General features: G+C 49.4%; 1 protein-coding gene across 1 annotated transcript; it reads right to left on the reverse strand.

Annotated features, from left to right (window-relative positions):
* Positions 1 to 17473: 17473 nt before the first annotated feature.
* LOC135826586 (uncharacterized) lies at positions 17474 to 19031 on the reverse strand. The gene is made up of 2 exons (XM_065339191.1): positions 17883 to 19031; positions 17474 to 17785 (listed from the first exon to the last, which is right to left on the reverse strand). The coding sequence occupies exons 1-2, from the start codon at positions 19029 to 19031 to the stop codon at positions 17474 to 17476; spliced, it is 1461 nt and encodes a 486-aa protein (XP_065195263.1).
* Between the last annotated feature and the right edge of the window lie 1319 nt (positions 19032 to 20350).

The raw sequence follows: 20350 nt of genomic DNA on the forward strand, positions 1-20350 counted from the left end.
GGCTTGCTGCCGTGTCATGGATGCCATGATCCCCAACTCGGGTGAGTAATGAGCTACTGAACTCTAGCTGCGCAATGCTTGCCTGTGCTGACAATAATTGACCCTTGCTGTGCGTCAATAGTGCTTAGCTAACGGAGTGCTGGTTTCATGGGTCCACTCTCACAACTGCCTCTGGTGTTATCTAGCTATTTGCTGCGGCTCTGCCTTGCGTCATATTACATCCATTTAGCATTGCAGCTCTACGTTGAGCTAACAGCAGCTCTACTTTGAGCTAACAGCAGCTCTACTTTGAGCTAACCGCAGCTCTACTTTGAGCTAACAGCAGCTCTACTTTGTGCTAACAGCAGCTCTACTTTGAGCTAACCGCAGCTCTACTTTGAGCTAACACCAGCTCTACTTTGAGCTAACAGCAGCTCTACTTTGAGCTAACAGCAGCTCTGCTCTGAGCTAACAGCAGCTCTGCTCTGAGCTAACACCAGCTCTACTTTGAGCTTCAAACCAGTTGTTTCGAATCCAGCACTCCTCAATCCAAAGATGCCTCTTTGTTGACTTGTTTGTGTGAGGGATGGGGCTAATGGTGTACTAGCTGTGCTAGTACTTGTTAGCAACAATCCGAACTAGCGCACACACTGCACTGCATTGCTTTGTACTGCGTAATCACAAATGGCACCAGCCCATTTTGCGGGAAAAAAACAAATCTTGCTTGCCCTGTTGTGCTCTTCCAGACAACGGATCGTGCATCAGCAGTGTTTCTTTTCCCACCATCCCTCCCTATCCAACTTATTCACACCATCACAATTATCGTACCCACTAATCGGGTCCACTCTCACAACTGGTGTTATCTAGCTATTTGCTGCGGCTCTGCCTTGCGCTATATTACATCCATTTAGCATTGCAGCTCTACGTTGAGCTAACAGCAGCTCTACTTTGAGCTAACAGCAGCTCTACTTTGAGCTAACCGCAGCTCTACTTTGAGCTAACAGCAGCTCTTTTTTGAGCTAACAGCAGCTCTACTTTCCCGCAGCTCTACTGTGAGCTAACACCAGCTCTACTTTGAGCTAACAGCAGCTCTACCTTGAGCTAACAGCAGCTCTACTTTGAGCTAACAGCAGCTCTACTTTGAGCTAATCGCAGCTCTACTTTGACCAAACAGCAGCTCTACTTTGAGCTAACCGCAGCTCTACTTTGAGCTAACCGCAGCTCTACTTTGAGCTAACAGCAGCTCTACTTTGAGCTAACAGCAGCTCTGCTCTGAGCTAACAGCAGCTCTGCTCTGAGCTAACAGCAGCTCTGCTCTGAGCTAACACCAGCTCTACTTTGAGCTTCAAACCAGTTGTTTCGAAACCAGCACTCCTTAATCCAAAGATGCCTCTTTGTTGACTTGTTTGTGTGAGGGATGGAGCTAACAGCAGATTTGACTGTAATATGTGAAACTCAGAGTTGTAACAAAGCTTCCAATCTCTCTCTTGTAATACCGTATTTCCTTGAAAACCCGCCGCCCCTTGATTACCAGCCGCCCTTGAATAAGCGCCGCCTGTTACTTTGGACTGAGGGTTATTTGTACACAAGTGCAGAGCAGTTCACAATTTATACGCAATTTCACAGCTATGAGATAACCTTCAGCTACGATTTCTTACTTCTTCACATGCAGCTAGTGCTGCTCTCGGTTCGGACAAAGGACTCAAAGGGGATCTAAAGAACAAATCGAACAAGCCATGATGATGACCTCTCACAACATAACGAAGAGCAAGACAAGATATTTTATCGGCCACCAAAAACGAAAATAGTACGCGAACAAAGTAAACGGATGAAACCTAGGACGCACTGAAGATTATCAAATCTACAAAACCAAGAACTCAGATCGGAGAACTTGTCTAGGAGAAAGTGGACACTGACGCTGTGAAAGGAACGAACGCAGAAACTGAAATCAACCGGGAGAGGACAAAACTTGCGGCGTCCTTTTGTATTATTGAATCCAAAATTTTCAGCGTTGACGTCTTCTTGACCGTACTCTACTTCATCCTCATCGCCATGAGGGACTACTGCTGCTGATGAACATGCAGCTAATTTGCTAGTTGAGCCTCAAGCTCCTTCGCCATGATATTCTTTCCAGTGCAACAGGAAAAGAAAAGAAGATGCACTAGCCTACAGTGTAGCTGAACAACAAAGGTTCAACAGTGCACATCGTACGTGAACTCTACGCATACAGGACGTGCATTGCAACGTACAAAATAATATTATTTTTCAGGGCCGCACCCGTTTTGCTAGTTTTGAATACAGGCCACGGCGGCTGCTCAAGGAAATACGGTGCAAGAAACACTAATATTCAAACGCCAGAATAATTGAAGGCGGGATTACATGTGCAGCGAGCAGTGTAAACTGTAAAAGCATGTGTAGATTGGAGAAATGCAGGTTAGGAAGACACATGTATGTGAGTGGACATGAGGGTGTTGGTATGTTAAGTGATGGACAAAGCCCTTCCAGGAAAGCACCATGATGCCGGGGCGACATTGCACTCGCATGCTCTTTCGATCCTGGCAGTGAAAGTTTAGATCGTCTTCTGCATTTCCGAGACTGTGTCAGACGACTCTTGAGAGCTGAGCGGCAGGTTACATCGCCAGCTAGTTCGTCATCTGGGTTTACTCACCCACAAGGCTTCTTGGCTAATCTGGACGACGGGATGACTCCGCTTCGCTGTCGCCATCAACATCAGATCCAAAAATGTTTCATCATCGCTCTGCTCACCCGCTGCCATGACCTCCCTGACACTGAACAAACCATGCACAGCAATCGTCTGGCGCTGCATGCTGCTCAAGTGTGACACGAGCATTGTCAGCTTTAGCTTGCTAGCTACTTCAAGGAGACAGCAACACTAGAACTCCCCCGAAAATTTAGTGTTTTAGCGAAGTAAGTTCGAGAAAGTGATCGCCTCCAGTTGATGACTGAAGCGCAGCGTCAACGCGCTTCACAGAAATATAATTTGTTCATTCATTTCTTATTTTTCACGACAACCCAAAGACATGCTTTAGGTGATCGCTGCCCATATGTAGCTGTTAAAAACTTGTTTCGACTCATCATTAGAGCTGGGTACAGATTACACTTCTATCTTAAAAGGGTAATGAAGAAAACCTGTTTAAAGTGTCATCTTCTGTTTGCTCCAACCGAGGCAATACGGTGAATTTTGCACGGGGGCAGTTAACCTTGACATGGATCAGAAAGTGTGCATATCCAAACTGATACATTATCAGTCATATTCATTATTATCGCAACACTTACGGGCCTGTGTTGACACTTCATTGGCGGTCAGCAGCGTAAGGAGTGCTGCGATGAAAATAACCCCTTTGGCAGGTATCACCTGCCAATGATGTGTAGGTCTCATTTTATGGAGTCACCACACATATGAGTTATGGTCAGCCGCTGAAGCCTCTTGTCCGTAAGAAGAAGGAAACAAGTATTCTTGAAACGGCCGGTCTATTGCCAAAAGCTAAACGAAAGAAACCCGGCTACCAATGTCTCTGGCTTCCGTTATATAGTGGGAAGCAAACGGTTACTTGCCTACCTACATGTAGCGAAGACCACCTTTGACGTGAAGTAGTTTCAAATCGCAACCCAAAGGGGAGAACCGTCCAGTGATAAGGGAGCGGATGGCGAGCATCAGATCGCTATGCAGTAAAAGAGCTTGCAACCAAATGATACAGACTCAAGAAGGAGTACATAATCATGTTGTAGATGACTGGCACAAAGCGTTGAGAAACGAGTCCCCGTTGGGGCACATATGTGTACGAAGAGATGGCCATAATCATGAGTTGTCAGTACATGAAGTGCGTGCATCGCTGATCTCTACCACGCAAGGCCAGATCATCCGGAATGGGGAACCATCTCCGCACATGCGGCTGCCAACAGCAGTCCTAGCCATCTCTGTTCTAATCCAGGAGTGTGTAGATTCTCACAAGGCACAGGAAGTTCAGTGATGGACGTAGACCGCTCGACTGGAACTAAAATGTCCTACTAGTCCAGGGTTGGTGCGAACTTCTTATTACCGCTGTACATCACTGATCTGAAACGGTGGTCAGATGGTCATCATTGTTTGAAGCTCTGACAGCGATCAGTCGGAACATCGTTATGCTCTGTTTCGTAACGACAGATGGCGTGCACTGCCAGCGAACCAATCCGGCAAACATACCAGCAAGCAGATGGTCTGAACCAAAACTCTACCGGCTCTTCTATTGAATGCATTTGCCGTTCATTCATATCTAGCATACCGGTAAAGAAAGTCGCTCACAGTAAACTCATGTCCTCAGAGAAGATACCTAGCACTCTGCATGTGTCAACGTTTTTGTTGCACTCCTTGTACTCGATCCCTTTCGTCTTCTCCCTTGTTGGGTTAGTCATCAGTGGCGACTTAGGAAAGAAAATGGGATAGCTTCTATATACTTATGGCTTCATCGAATAATGGGCTTGCTGCTTTTGGATTTTTACAGCTTTTGACTGCCCTAAGATGTCCAACAAGCTAACATTAATTATAGATTCTGGATGCTAGTTATTGCGCACATCTACTTTTAAGAATGCAAACTTATTTACTGTGTGAGAGGTGGATGGAGTGAGCTGTTGGCGAGAAAACGTGAGAATGATTCCAAATGCCGCTAGAGGTTAGATGTGTCCCTTGCCAATTTCAGATTTTTCGGATGCTTTCATTTCTGACAGCGGACGTGGGAGGCAAAGAGGCCAAACCTTGTCGTCTGTGTAGTATCCCTGCCTGACCAATACGGAAGTAGTACGGAACTAAAACGGAGCTTTGCCTCATGTTAGTGTATCTCCGTATGTAAGCGTACGGCGTCTGCTGCATTAAAGCTGCTGCGCATTTCTGTTTAAATGAGATTTTGATAATAACGAGCTATTCAACCTCCAGGTGTGCACCGGAGAGAAACTCATTTATTTGCCGCTTCTTCTTTAACTTCAAATATATCCTAGGTGTGTACCGAAGAGAATAATAATAAAACATAACTCGTGTTAGTTGCACCGCGCCTACCACTCGGCTACCTGTTACATCTGTTGACAAATGTTTTTGCCTCAAGGGTTCTTGGTTTCCAAGTGTTCGCAGGTACAATGAATGATAAGTCTGAGAATTTAGAGTCCATGGCTGAACAAATACAACCACCTGTTGGCCCACCGTCGACATCACTTTTGCGAAAACGCACTAGTCGTGTGTGTCAACAGCTGGCAGCGAGTTATTGTCAGAGACCCTGTATTTCTCGCCGGCGGAGCGCAGCGAGATAGGCGAGAAATGATTTCTCGCTAAATATTTTCAGTTGCAAATGTGGCTTCTAGTGTGTTCTTTATTGTCCCTTCTTTTCCTGAGTTCTTCAGTAAGTTTTGAGTCTCACCAGTGTCCCTGCCCTCCCACCCTTCATTTCTGTGCATATTATCATTGCTTTTTATTACTTTTCGCCGTGATGTGCTTGTCATGCCTAAATGATGCCTAATTGTCATTGGGGATATACACCCGGTTTTCCCTCACAACTGCGTCCGTCGACGCGAGGGCTTTTTCTCGGCTGTCTCGGTCCATAAACATTAATCTGACGGTTCCAAGTGGTTCCGCATCATGGACTATTTCTGCTATCCACTGGCACGCCTATTCTATCTGAGACACACTGTTCTCAGTCCTTGCTTCCATACCTAACTCGTTATCCGGTTCACATCTGGCTGCCGCCAACTACCCTTCACTTTGTGTATTGTCACTATTGCTGTCTATGTCTCTGTGTGTGCCAGTATATGTGGAGCGAGAAGCGACAGTGGCTGTAGCCTTCCTGAAACAGAACAAAGCATTTTTAAATTAATACCGTCAAACACGATTTGTTCCTTTTGTGTACTTTTTTGTACGATCGTCAGTAGGTGTGCTCCTCAGGTTCGGGTCGGGAACAGGACAGGTAGAGTAACTCCAGTTTTACCATGCAATTTCCATCAACCGGGCGCTTTGGTCATGTTTCACTAGCCATATGGGATGGGCCAAAGGATCATTGCGCAGACTTCCTCTTTTCCCCGTGTACATAATAGTATATGTGTGCATGTGTCCCATCCTTCCTCCAGCTATACGCCGACGAACACTGTCCTTACGCCTCGTCGAGGGACACTGGATAGGCAACTCGTACTGGAGGTCCCCGCCGTTGGCTCCATGTTTTTTGGCAAAAGGGCTTGAGATTGAACGATGGTAAATGAACTTTCACGGACAGCCCAATCTATGTCACACGTTCCACCTTGCCCCGGTCCAATTTTGCGTCATAATTGTCAAAGCTGGTAATTCTTTTACAGATCTGAGTCTCTTGACATGGGAACACTATTTCTACCGCCCTCAGATTGACCGTATCCGACAAACGCTAGGCAATAACAGGGTGAATTCTGCTGGCCATGGTGGAATTTGTAGTCACAGACCAAACGGACGTTTTATCCTTCTTTCATTCAATCCTCTCTCGAATGTATGTCACGCGTACATTCGCCTTAGCTTGAAGTATAATGTCTTTTTGCCCATCGTTGTATCTAAAGCAATTGAAGCCCATCTCTCTACTTGGTGTTTGTTCTTCATATATGCGTCAAAAGACTGTCCAACAACATGGCAGGAAAATGACTGAGGTAAGGAAGCTTTTATTCGTTTCGATTGGTCTGCTTGGTCTTGCTCATCCAGAAGCGGTGCAAGATGATACACCTTCGACCCAGGCTTCACTGATTGACCTTGCTTGATCAGCTCAAGATCCTCAGTGAAACATTCGGCTTGAACGATGCAGTACAATACGTTGTCTGCTGCGAAGTAGAGTTTAGCACGAGGCTCAGTGTGCTTCCACTGCAACATCCGAGTCACCATTCCCTGTGCCCTCGACCACTTACTGAATCGGACCCACCATTCATTATCAGATTCTCCACTACAGGTGGTGGCTGACACTCGCACTTATACACTGGACTCACCTGTAGCTGCGGTTGAGGGTGCGGTGGGCCAGTCATTGGGCTCCGTGATCCAGGTTGGTTTGCCCATCCAGAACGGACTACGGATCTGCTATGCTTGGACTTGACTGACGCGGTTAGCCACAAATGTTCTCCTTTTGTACGATGGATTACTGATCCAATGAACGGTAGTGAGACTGTCAATCCAGCCATAGACTTGCGTGACGGTCACACACAGCTCCTTCACCACAAACTCAGCGTAGCCAGTCGCTAGACATACTGCTTGTAACTCAAGGCAGGCTAACGTGGGTGGAGACATCAGTGCCACTTTGGCCTTGGCAAATACCAAGAGCGACTGTCCATTGACGATTGCATACAAACAACATCCAAACGCTTTCTCACTGGCATCCGCAAAGGCATCAAGCGCAACCGGAGTATCAAGATTGTAGCAAATCCAACGTGGTATGTCAATGCTCACCACTTCGGACAACTCTCTCCACCATTGCGCACATACGGCTGTGGTGCCATCAGGCAACTTATCATCCTAGTCGTTTCCAGGCTTGCTGTAGCAGAATCTTTCCCGGCACAACTGCAGGTGCTGCTAGACCTAGCGGATCAAACACTGACGTAACACACTAACGTTGGGAGAACATAGCAAACAACCTCCTCTTCGATTGGAAATTGGCCAAAAAGTGTGTGAAATGTATGTGCGCAGGTGCATTTTCACTGGCAAGCTAATCCCTCATTACGTCATCACCGCTCGCTCCACGAATTTCAAAAGTCGTCTTCCTGCTCGACTCTATTGCTTCTGGAGACTCGTTCTTGTTCGAGGGGTTTTCTCTTTCACCAACCTTCGTCTTGGCATCGAAAACTCGGCGTCGAAAATGAAGCCGGAGTGCCCCTTTAAAAAAACTCCCAGCACTACTCTCTTTTCGCACTACTCCCATCGCCATTGCCCAACACATCCGTTGCCTAAAGGCAAAGAAGGGGGCAGGTGCCGATGGCATATCCCATGAACTCATAAAAGCCCTGTATCCTAGTGTAGCTATCCCCCTCGGCCTAGTGTTCAACCAGTCATTCACCACCTGAATCCTCCCTGATGTCTGGAAGGTGGCCATGGTTGTGTCTATTAAATTTACAAGATCAAAGGCAGTAAACTGTCTGCGTCTATTTACCGGCCGATTTCACTCCTTTCCACCATTTCAAAGCTCTGTGAACGTGTGGCATTCGGCCACATTGAAGAGCATGGCATGATTTTCAAAAGTTCCTTGTCAAGCGCAGCAAAAGTTATTGTCACCGGGACAGCTACATATACATTCGATAGACATCCGGTCCGTGATCTCCTCGGAAATCAGGGCTTGCCTGTCACGCAGCCCACCTGCCCAAAGTCAATTTAAACACTGGTCTGCGTCGCTGTGAGACGAAAGGAGCTGGTTCCGTCGCCAATGCTTGCGGGTCGTCGTTTCTGTCCGTCATCACCATCATCGCGTTCGCCGTCCGGTAGCCCTTGTGTTTGACTTCATTTCCTTCCCGATCAATCGCCGCTGTGTCTTCTTTCAATACCTTTGAATTCACATTTTGTTGAAAGTAGAAATCAGGCCCTAAGGCCAAGTAAAAAAAAAAGCTAGATGATCGTCCCCGTCCGCCCCAGTTTTTGTCAGCGCCCCAAGAAATATTTTATTTTTTAAATCGTGAGTTTTTGCCGAAATCGTTGGTTTTTTACCGATCGCGGATGCAGGAAACATGTGCACGCTTTGTTTAATACTTTCTTTACTATATGGACCACATACTACTAGTATATCACAACGTCAGTATCGATCTGCTGAAGAAAGAAAACGAAAAAAAGAAAAAAAAAGAAAAAAAGAGAAAAAAAACCTTGATGTTGTTGTGTACACTGTGTGCATGAGAGGGTAAAAAGTAAAAAAATAAAAATAAAATCCTCCCGCCCTCCCCGATTTTTCCAAAAACAAGGACGATCATCTAGTAATTTTTTTTACTCGGCCTAAGGTACATTTCATCAGTTTACGTCTCACATGGCACTTACGTGAGCAAGATGGCACAGATGGTGTCCATTGCCCGCCATTTCCACAAGTGATTTGATTCTGCTCGGTAGATAGTGATTGACTGGTAATGTAGTAGCCAGCATCACATTGTACATTCACTACGGTTCCGTAGCGAACAGTAGATCCAGGGTTGGTTACTCTTAATCCACCAGTCTGACTTGGAACAGTGCAACGCATTTCTGAAAGAAAAAAATGTACAAACCCTTTATTGATACACTGTTACGGGAATGGTTTTGCACACTGCTTCTCCCATTCCCATTGGTTTTCGGTTCTCATTTTGTCGTACTTGGTCCACCCAGTTAAAATTGGCGCTTATCTTCACACTTGTCTCAGGAGAGAAATACTAATATTTGAAGCAAGCCACGATCACAAAGCACTATATACATGATTACTTACATGTCAGTAGGCAACTCAGTCGAAATTTCAAGCAAGTTACACATCCTCCTCGCCACTATCGTCGCTGGAGGAAGAGCTCAAAACGTACGATCCGGACAGCTGCTGCACGGGTCGTTTCATAGCTTGTTCCACTTCTCCTCGTCTCGAATCACGCTCAAAGGCAGTGCGTGCCTGTCACCTTCCCATCAGAAGCTGAGTGAGACTGCCCGCATGTTGACTGTAAGTGTTATCCCCGTTCGTCGCAATAATGCGACTTTGTTTTAAGACAAAAAGGCAACGCCATATCAGTGTCCTTTTTTCAAATCGCAGCTTGCGCTTGTCGTACTTGCTGATCAGCACCCGTACCCACGCGAGCCGCTGGTGCTTGTACATGCAACGCAGTGATAGCTTCCGCTTGATGTAGCACCTGTGCGTACTGCACCTACAACGCCGTGCACCAGGCTTTTCGGCTAGTTTTCTGAAAGTCCTTTGCACGAGTGTTTCTCTCAGGATTTGGTGTTTCCTTTGATTAGCTCCTTTGCCCTGTCCTCTGTGAGCTTCAAAGTGTGTCCGCCGGATTGGTCTCACTTACTGGAGACATCGACATGAGCTGCAGTTTCTTCGTCAGCGATTTGCTGGTGATAGCCCTTCACTAGGTGCTGTACTGTGCAAGCACTGAAATTCAAGCTGGCGAAGCGCTTTTTCAGCTTTTCTATACCTCCCCGGGGTAAACAATCCTTGCCATCAGACAGCTGGAAGTAGACAGAAACTGTATTCTCCATCGCTCTGAAATGCGAACATCCTGACCTATTTTACGGACTCGAGCGGAGGTTGTAGTGTTTTCTTGCGCTGGCGGAAGTGTTCGTCGGCGGCAGCTCCGTCAAAAAGACTCAAACGAACCGATCGCAACTTCTGTGATGGTTTGTGCAGCCATGTCGTCGGTGCAATGGTCAATGGTCATGTTCGGATGGTGAATCGGTGGTTCCATGCCGTGTGGCACAGGCAGAACACCAAAAAAGTAAGTGAGAAGATAAGCGCCAATTTTAACTGGGCGGACCAAGTAATAATTTTACTCTCCTTCCGAATGTATGCATGCTCTGTATGGTGAACCCCAAATTACTTATTAGTATTCATACATCCCGACATGTACTGCATCACCACCTGCACCCAACACTACACTGCCTTTCCATTCCTTCCAGATACATGTACCTGACTCCAGTCAGTTTGACATTTACTCCATTCTCCCCACTCACCTAGTTGCTCTAAACGAATCCTTTGCTGGTGTCAACTGGCATGCTGCTCTCCAGTTGAGGCTTGGAGATCCAAACCGTACTGCTCCTCTTTCCTACCGCCTTCATGAAGCTCTGTCAGGACAGCTTTCCGGTGGTCCGGCGGATTGATGACGCGATTGCCCCATAGCAAGCACTCGTTGCTAACGCTAAGCTCGTTGCGGCATTGGAAGTACTGCTATAGCTCTGCTCTGGGCGGGTGAATTGGGCACGACGTCGGCCAACCTTGTAGCACATAGCGATGGACCTCTTGCAATAGCGGGTCGCTGGCTGTTGCCTCCTTGATCTGCTCCGCTGTCGCTGTGAGAGGTTCGCATTGGTCCATGTAAAACATGTTGACCGCTTCCTCTGCCTCTTCCTCTGGTGCCGGAGGACTTTCTACCGGCAGGCGTGACAATCCGTCGGCGTTTCAATGCTTGTCTGTTTGGCGGTACATGATCGTGTAGTCATGTCCGGCCAGGAACATTGCATAGCGCTGACGACATGCTACGGTCATAGCAGGCAGGGCTTTCCTCCGGTGGAAGTGATACCAATGGCTGGTGGTCCGTGAGCAGCTCAAAATGCCAGCCGTACAGGTAGTTGTGGAAGCGTCTCACACTCCACACTATTGCGAGCGCTTCACTGTGCCTGTTCCGCTTTCGAGAGGCATATGCGATCGGACGCTCTTCTCCAGATGGCAGGATGTGCGACAAGACCGGTCCAAACCCCGTACGGTGACGTATCATTTGCGAGACGAACGGGCAGTGTCGAGTCATAGTGCGTGAGCACCTGTTGGGATGACAGCATCTGCTTGACCTCTCGGAAGGCTTGCCGGCACTCATCTGTCCATTCGAACGCCGCTCGTTTTTGCAGCAGCGTTGTTAGTGGACTCAGGATAGTTCGGAATGAAGCGTTGATAGTAAGTGATGAGCCCCAGAAAACTGCGTACTTGCGGCACATTCTCCGGTGGTGGAGCATCACAAATGGTATCAACCTTGCTCGACATCGTGCGCAGGCCTTGTGCGCTGATGGCGTGGCCGTAATATTCCACTTTCGGTTGAAAGAAGTGGCATTTGGCCAGGTTGAGCTTGAGGCACGCATCAGCAAGACGTTGGAGCACCTTCATCAGCTTGTTGAGGTGTTCCTCCCGTGTGCGGCCAGAGACGATGATGTCATCGATCATGCATTTAACGCTTGACAGGTCTCGTAGCAGAGAATCCATGGCCCGTTGCCATAGCTCTGGATCAGACGCGATCCCGTATGGGAGGCGGTTGAGTCGAAACAGACCCAGATGGGTGTTGAGCGTAAGCAGGGGCTTCGACTCGTCGTGCACCTCCATCTGCGTGCACGCTACCTTCAGATGGAGTTTTGTAAACTCTTGCCTTGAGGCAAAAATCTCCTCGATGGGCGGCAACGGGTGTTGGTCGATGTGGAGCTGGGGATTCACCGTCACCTTGAAGTCTCCACAGAGCCTGACCTGGCCCTTTGGCTTCAGAACAGGTACCACAGGTTTTGCCCATTCGCTCCACACCACCGGAGTGAGGGTGCCAGTAGCTTCGATGCGACGTATCTTTGTTTCAACCTTGGGTTTCAGCGCCATTGGCACCGATCGTGCCTTGACAAACTTTGGAGTAGCATCAGACGTCAGCGTGAGCTTGGCTTTCAGCCCCCTTGAACAGTCCTATCACATTCCTGATAGCCGCCAACTCCGTCCAGTTGAGGCGAAATTGATGGAGCCATGTGGGTCCTAGCAATGCTGGTCCCTCAGAGTCTAGCACGTACAGCTCAGCCCCCGCTTGCTGACCGTTGATGGTTACAGGCAACCGCATCACGCCTTGCGATCGTAGCGATTCACTGTTGTAAGCTTGCAGCACCAGTTTTGCTGGGCGAAGCGGGTGTTCCGAGAACAAGTGCCCGTATGTTGCGGCTGGTAAAAAAGAGACACCAGCGCCCGTGTCTACTTCCATAAATAACTCCTGTCCCACGATCTGTGCGGTTATCGTGAGTGGTGCTGGTGGCTTTCCGCTGGACTGTATCTTGGAGACACGCACATAGCGAATGCTGGACTGGTCGTCGTCGTAGCTCGCAAACAAATAATTGTGGCCTGTCATCGCTGAGCCTTTGCTCTTGAATCACCTGGGTCGCGGAGTGGGTCGCGCTCTTGGCAGCTCAGCTGGCGTGCTTCGGCAAACCCGCTGCAAGTGGCCTGTCTTACCATACGCATTGCAAAACTCGTCCTTGTAGCGGCAGTCAGGCGCCTTGTGCCCCACGCCACCACAGCGAACACACGTAGATCATGCACCAGGCACAGGATTTCGCGATGGGGTGCGAAGTTTGTGGACATCACCGCTAGCGTTCTTCGTATCCGTCGCGGACACTTCCAGATCGTCCCTGGTGGCTAGGCCCCCGTGTAATATGACGGCATTTTTTGAGCATTTTCGGTACAATCCGCGAACCCAGCACTTTGGGCTCGTGATGCAGCATTTTGGGGGAAACGGAGCACTTGGTCCTTGTGTATCAAAACTGAGAGCAGAAAAACTTCCCAAACAAGAACGTCACTTCCGCATTCTGTGGGTTAGCTTCTTGTTGGGTAGTTTATAATGGTTTTGACCAGGGAGTCGTAAAATACCGGTATTTTCTGACTCCCTGGTTTTGAGTCTTTTGACGGCGTGTGCTGAGGATTACAAAAATGTGAGCATTTTCCGAGCATTTCCGGCAAGGTTTACGAGAATTTCCCAAAAGAATTTTCGGCAAAGTTTTGGGCATATTACACCGGACCCTACTGGTGGCCAGCTCATCAGCCAGCGCGTCCTTGACGGCGTTGTCGAAAGTCAGAGAGTCCGTGGCCAGGAGTTTCATCCGCGTACCTGCACTCCTCAGTCCGCAGACGAAGCGATCTCGCAGAGCTTCTGCCAGATGGGCATTGAGCTCGCAGGGCCTTGCCAAACATCGAAGTTCAGCCACGTAGGCGGCGATCTATTCTCCTGGACGTTGATCCCTCTGGTAGAATCGGTATCGTTCTCCAATGACAAGCGGCGCAGAGTTCCGCAAACGTCTTGTCAGTTGGGGTGTGCGGGGCCAGCAAATCTTGCAGCAGTTCAAATGCTGGACCTCCGATGACCGTGAGCATCGTTGCTCGCTTCAGGTCATTATCATCGATGCCGTTGGCTGCCAAATACTGCGTCAAGTGTAGTTTGTACGTAGGCCAGTTTCCGCCAGTGATATCAAACAACTCAATGTGTCCATTAGTCGCCATAGCCAAAGCTAATAATAGTAATACTCGGAGCACGCTAGAAAAACAAAATCTTCGTCGCCACTGTAGTGTTTTAGTCCGTGACGTACAACACCCAAATCAAAGCACAACCGTAGTTGACTTGTCCAGTACGCCACTAGTAACAGAATACTACAGAGTAGAGCAATACTAAAAGGAGGATAATAGAGGTAATCCAAACACACAAGATAGCTAACATGCATGAATGGATGAATGCCAAGTGCGGTCATTCGACAATTCCAAAAGTCTCAAATTACCGACAATAGTCTGGCCCTGGGGTGATTCACAATGTCTGTGGTTACAAACACCACAATAGTCAACTCAGATGGTGAGCCAATTAAGTTATGGTGAAAGAGGAGAAGGGAAAAATGTTACGAGTTATGACTAACTTTGCAAGGAGTATTGAGACTTTCGGCGACCTGACACCAAGGCGAAGACCAACACCCTTCCAACATATACGGCGAAACTTACGTCGTGTGAAACTACTTGTGTTCGCCATTAACTACTAGATCCAAAAAATGTTTCATCATCGCTCTGCTCACCCGCTGCCATGACCTCCCTGACACTGAACGAACCATGCACAGCAATCGTCTGGCGCTGCATGCTGCTCAAGTGTGACACGAGCATTGTCAGCTTTTGTTTGCTAGCTACTTCAAGGAGACAGCAAGACTAGAACTAAGCCGTAAATTTAGTGTTTGAACGAAGTAAGTTCGAGAAGGTGATTGCCTCCAGTTGATGAATGAAGCGCAGCGTCAACGACCTTCACAGAAATATATTTAGTTCATTCATTTCTTAATTTTCACGACAACCCAAAGACAACCCAAAGACATGCTTTAGGTGATCGCTGCCCATATGTAGCTGTTAAAAACTTGTTTTGACTCATCATTAGGGCTGGGAACAGATTACGCTTCTATCTTAAACGTGTAATGAAAAAATCCTGTTCAAAGTGTTCTCTTCCGTTTCCCCAAACTGAGAAAATACGGTGAACTTTGCACGGGGGCAGTTAACCTTGAGTGCATAATAATCAAAATGATACATTATCAATCATATTCATTATTATCACAACTAAGCACTTACGGTCCAAGTCCTGTGTTGACACTTCATTGGCTGTCAGCAGCGTAAGGAGTGCTGCGAAGAAAATAACCCCTTTGGCAGACATCACCTGCCAATGATGTGTAGGTCTCATTTTCTGGAGTCACCACACATTTGAGTTATGGTCAGCCGCTGATGCCTTTTGTCCGTAAGAAGTAGGAAACCAGTATTCTTGAAACGGCCGGTCGATTACCAAAAGCTAAACGAAAGAAACCCGGCTACCGCTGTCTCTGGACTCCGTTATAATAGTGGGAAGCAAATGGTGACTTGCCTACCTACATGTAGCGAAGACCACCTTTGACGTGGAATAGTTTCAACTCGCAACCAGAAGGAGAGAACTTTCCAGTGATAAGGGAACGGATGCCGAGCATCAGATCGCTAAGCAGTAAAATAGCTCACAACCAAATGGTACAGAATAAAAGAAGTACTATATATGTTGTAGAGGACTGGTACAAAGAGTGGAGAAACGAGACTCCTTTTGGGCACATACATATAGATGGCCATAATTATGAGTCCTCAGTACATGAAGTGCGTGCATCGGTGATCTCTGCCACGCAAGGCCAGATCATCCGTGACGGAACCTCCGCACATGCGGCTGCCAACAGCAGTCCTAGCGATCTTTGTCCTTATCCAGGAGTGTGTAGATTCTCACAAGGCACAGGAAGTTCAGTGATGGACGTAGACCGCTTGACTGGAACTAAAATGTCCTACTAGACCAGGCTTTGTGCGAACTTCTTATTACCGCTATACACTACTGATCTGAAACGATAATCAGACGGTAATCGCTGTTTGAAGCTCAGGCAGCGACTAGTCGGAGAATCGTTATGCTCTGTTTCATAACGACAGATGGCGTGCACTGCCAGCGAACCAATCCGGCAAACATATCAGTGAACAGATGGTTTGAACAAAAGCTGTGCGTACTCCTCGATTGAATGCACAGGCCCTTCATTCATATCTAGCATACCAGTAAAGAAAGTTGGACCGCACACAGTACACTCATGTCGTCAGAGACGTTACCCAGCACTCTGCGTGTGTCAACGTCTTTTTCGAAAGATTTGGCAACGATTTTGTTGCTCTCCTTGGACTCAATCCATTTCGTCTTCTCCATTGTTTGTTTAGTCATCAGTGGTGATTTAGGGAAGAACAAGGGATAGCTTCTGTATACCTATGGCTTCACTGATTAATGGGCTTGCTTCTTTTCCAAGTCAACAGCTTTTAATTGCCCAAAGATGTCCAACAAGCTAACAATAATTATAGATTCTGAATGCTAGTTATTGCGCACATCTACTTTTAACACAAGCATCTGCATGCCGCACTCACACAACGAGCTACCAGTTTGAGGAATAGGAGGGTTTGTCAATTGCTTTGCCAGGCTCCGAGTGAGTGACAGCTTAGAGCTGTGTGAATGTGTGTGTATGGCAGCTGGGCAGGGCCCTGCTGCGGAGGCTGAGTGAGCCGTATGGAGGCAGAGTGAGCCGTATGGAGGCAGCTGGGCAGGGCCCGGCTGCGGAGGCTGAGTGAGCCGTATTGAGAGGCTGAGTGAGCCGTATTGAGAGGCTGAGTGAGCCGAGGCTGAGTAAGCCGTCTGAGTGTGAGAGGCTGAATGAACCGTATGAGGAGCCTGGTAAGCAAGGTTGACTCCCCTCCATGTATTTACAGAGTTTCGCCGGTAGACGGCATCGGTGTAGTTATTGTAGGCCGGTATGATAATGGATACCGACAGGAGAGAACTAGAATAGGAAACATGATGATAACAATAGTGGAGTGGGTGGGTGGGTTGAGAAAGAAATTCACTGCCAATGCGGACAAAGCAAGAACTGAAGTCAGGAACAGTGGACTTCGGAGAACAATGAGCGTGTGAGAGGTTGTTGGGAACAGAGCATGCGCCTTCTGTGTTAACATATTTTTGCGCGTGCGCAAAAAATCATTTAACACAAGCATCTGCATGCCGCACTCACACAACGAGCAACCAGTTTGGGGAATAGGAGGGTTTGTCAATTGCTTTGCCAGGCTCCGAGTGAGTGACAGCTTAGAGCTGTGTGAATGTGTGTGTATGGCAGCTGGGCAGGGCCCTGCTGCGGAGGCTGAGTGAGCCATATGGAGGCAGCCGGGCAGGGCCCGGCTGCGGAGGCTGAGTGAGCCGTATTGAGAGGCTGAGTGAGCCGAGACTGAGTGAGCCGAGGCTGAGTGAGCCGTCTGAGTGTGAGAGGCTAAATGAGCCGTATGAGGAGCCTGGTAAGCAAGGTTGACTCCCCAAATAGAGAACCTCCTATTCACTGTTAACTGTAGAGGGGAAGCCACAGATTGTGGACAATAGTAGAGTGATAATGAGTTACTGAGTGTACAGTCGGTACATAGGTGACATTCGGTTATGCTCTGGCACCCACAGTAAGTGGGCTCAGTCTGTCTGATCAGCGCTTACCCAGGACCGGTGCTGCCAGCTTTCATGGCAGTTTGCATGTGGGCTTCCTTCACTCGGCTGTGCTAGGCACGGCCGAAGTCTCCCCAGGAATGGACGGAAGAGCACGCACGGGAGTGGGCATGTGAACGGCGGTAGGGTGGCACGAATGGAATCGCTTGAAATCTTGCCTGGAGAGAGCGTCAGCAAGGATGTTGGTAATTCCCGGTATGTGACGGGCGGTGACCATAAAGTTACCCTTGGCGCAGATGAAGAAGAGCTGCCGTAGGAGTGACATCACATTAGGGCAGCGACTGGTGCCAGACTTGAGAACAGCGGCGACAGCTTCGTTGTCGGTATGGAAGCGGATACGCTTGCAACACCACTGGTGGCCCCACGTAGCACATGCAATGCAGATGGGGTAAGGCTCCTTGAACGTAATGCAGAGCGGAGTGTGTTGTGGTGACCAGGTGTCGCCGAACCAATGCGCCATGCCCAATGGCGCCAGATGCGTCAGTTTCTATCAGGATGTCGCTGGCCAGCGTCTCCTGGAGATCGAGGAAGAATGACTTGCCATTCCAGCCATCGAGTAGGTGAGACCACGAAAGAAGGTCCAGATGACATTCTGGAGAGAGACGGATGCGGTGGTAGGGCTTGGTAACGTTGCGCGTGGCATCATACAGTCGGCGCATGAATGTACGGCCCGGCGTGATGACGCGGCTGGCAAAGTTCAGCTTGCCCAACAGCTGTTCAAGCTCCCGTAGACGACAGGATTGGCGTTGGCGAAAAGCCAATAGTCTGGAGCGGCTGTCGTCAACCTTGTCCTGTGGGAGACGAGCCACTTTCTGGACGGAGTCCAGTTCGATGCCCAGGAAGGTGAGACAGGAGGTTGGGCCGACTGTCTTTTCGTCGGCAATGGGAACTCCCAGGTAGCGGAATACGGAGAGGACTACGTTCAGACGCTGCGCACATAGCGTTGAGTTTGCGGGGCCACAGAGCCAGAAGTCGTCCAGAAGGTGCAGGAGGTGGGGAACCTGGAACAGTTCACAGCTTATCTGGCAAAGTGCGTCCGCAATGCAGTTAAACAAGTAGGGTGCGGACCTCAGGCCGAATGGCAGTACTTTGTCATAGTAGAATTGGCCCTGCCACTGGAAACCCAACAAATGGTATGCAGTGGGTGCGACCGGGACCAGTCGAAATGCATTGCGTATGTCGAGCTTCGCCATCAAGGCACCGGTACCTTGACGTTGCAGACGCTCAATGGCATCGTCCACTGTGACATAATAAAGGGAGAACGAATCCTTGTTTATTCCATCATTGACAGACATACGGTCAGGGTAAGACAGGTGGTGAATGAGGCGGACTTTTCCGTTGTTCTTGGGCACTACGCCGAGCGGAGAGCATACAAATGGGTGGAAAGGCTGGACCGAGAAAGGACCGGCCGATTCGTCACGTCGGACCCGGTCAGCAATTTGTTGTTGTACAAACTGAGTATGTTCAATGGCAGTTGGGAGGTTGCCAGAGATGATAGATACAGAAGCACCAGAGTGGCCAATGGGGAACCCGTGCTGCAAGCCATTAAGGATAAAGTCAGAGAGGACACGATTAGAAATACGAGGCAAAAGAGTCATTAGGCGGGCTATGTACAGAGGCGTGGGGAGACTACTTCGCTGCGACGGGCTTGTCCGTCTGGCGGGGTCCCCGGCGACCGTCGTTTGTGCAGCGAGCGGCGGGATGACCTCGGTCGCCGCAGGTTGAGCAGACGTGCAAGCGTTCACAGGGCTGGTGTTGGCATGGGCGGCCACGGTTGAAGTTGAGGCAGATCTGGCGGGTGCTGCCCGCCCCGGCCAGAAATGGCTGCGTAGGACGGCTGGTGTTGGTGCCAGCTGGAGCATGTGGCCCTGCCAAATACTGTGGGCAACGGTCACGACTGTGATGCGTTGTGCAGCGCGGACATGATGGTCGGGGTGCCCGGATCAGGTGCAGGCTCCAGAGGCTTTGGTCGATTGCGTCCCAACGAGCCGAGGTTGTTGCCACCGCTGCACGGAAGGCACGGTCATACCCCAGTACAGCTGGGGTCGCAAACTGCTGGTTGGCAGTACAGATAATGTGCTGGTACGTCACCAGCTCCAGTGCTCGGAATGGCACATGTTTCAGTGCGCAGGCCATGTAGATTGTGTAGGCTTCCAGCCAGGCAGTGAAGTCGACAATGGAGCGCTTCGTAGTCGCACATAAATTGAGGGACACACGCCGGCCCTCTCCGTTGGCGGTACTGAGCGCCAAGGGCTCGGACCCTGCGCCCACATTCTCTGGAAGGAGATCCTCCAGCTCAATATATTCGCCGCGTGTGATTTTATCAAGAAACTTACGCTGGACCGTGGGAACACTAGAGCTGGACTCACGAGTGTTCGCCATGGGCGCTGCGATCGGAGGTAGCGCGGGTTGTATGAGGGAAATGTCCATGGGCCGGAGTCGACCTGCGGCGGGTGATGGGTGACGGTGTTGGACGCGGTTTGGACCACATCTGCCACTGAGGGGACCGCCGCCTGAGCATGGCCGTCCGGATCCTGGCGAGCTGAAATTCGCTCCTCAAGGCGCTCGACTCGAGCCAGCAGGGGGTGCAGGGCCGTCGACACGGCCGCCGTAACGGAACGTGGATTTAGGCCAGTTGTGAGTTAGCTGGCCGGCTGGGGAACGGCGGACGGAATATCGTCCTGCTCCGCACGGGCATTGCCGGAACGATCTGCACGGGCATTGCCGGAACGATCGGCCGCATGGTCCGCAGGGGCTCGATTTGGAGTGTCGGCATACGGGGACGACGAGGCGCGCCTGCGACCGGAACGCCTGGGCCCGGGAGCCGACTGCTTACGTGCACGGGGCATCTCCGTGAGCTGTGGTAAGCCTTGAGATTGAGGTTGAGAAAGAAATTCACTGCCAATGCGGACAAGGC

The sequence above is a fragment of the Sycon ciliatum genome, chromosome 10 (genome assembly GCF_964019385.1).
Source record: "Sycon ciliatum chromosome 10, ocSycCili1.1, whole genome shotgun sequence".
Taxonomy (NCBI): domain Eukaryota; kingdom Metazoa; phylum Porifera; class Calcarea; order Leucosolenida; family Sycettidae; genus Sycon; species Sycon ciliatum.

Bases quoted from the DNA above. Each gene is read 5' to 3' on its own strand.
- LOC135826586 (XM_065339191.1), bottom strand. From the start codon at position 19,031: ATGACTCTTTTGCCTCGTATTTCTAATCGTGTCCTCTCTGACTTTATC. The intron at 17,786-17,882 runs GTTCGGCGACAC...TGGGGCCACCAG, and splicing joins CCATTGGGCATGGCGCATTG to TGGTGTTGCAAGCGTATCCG.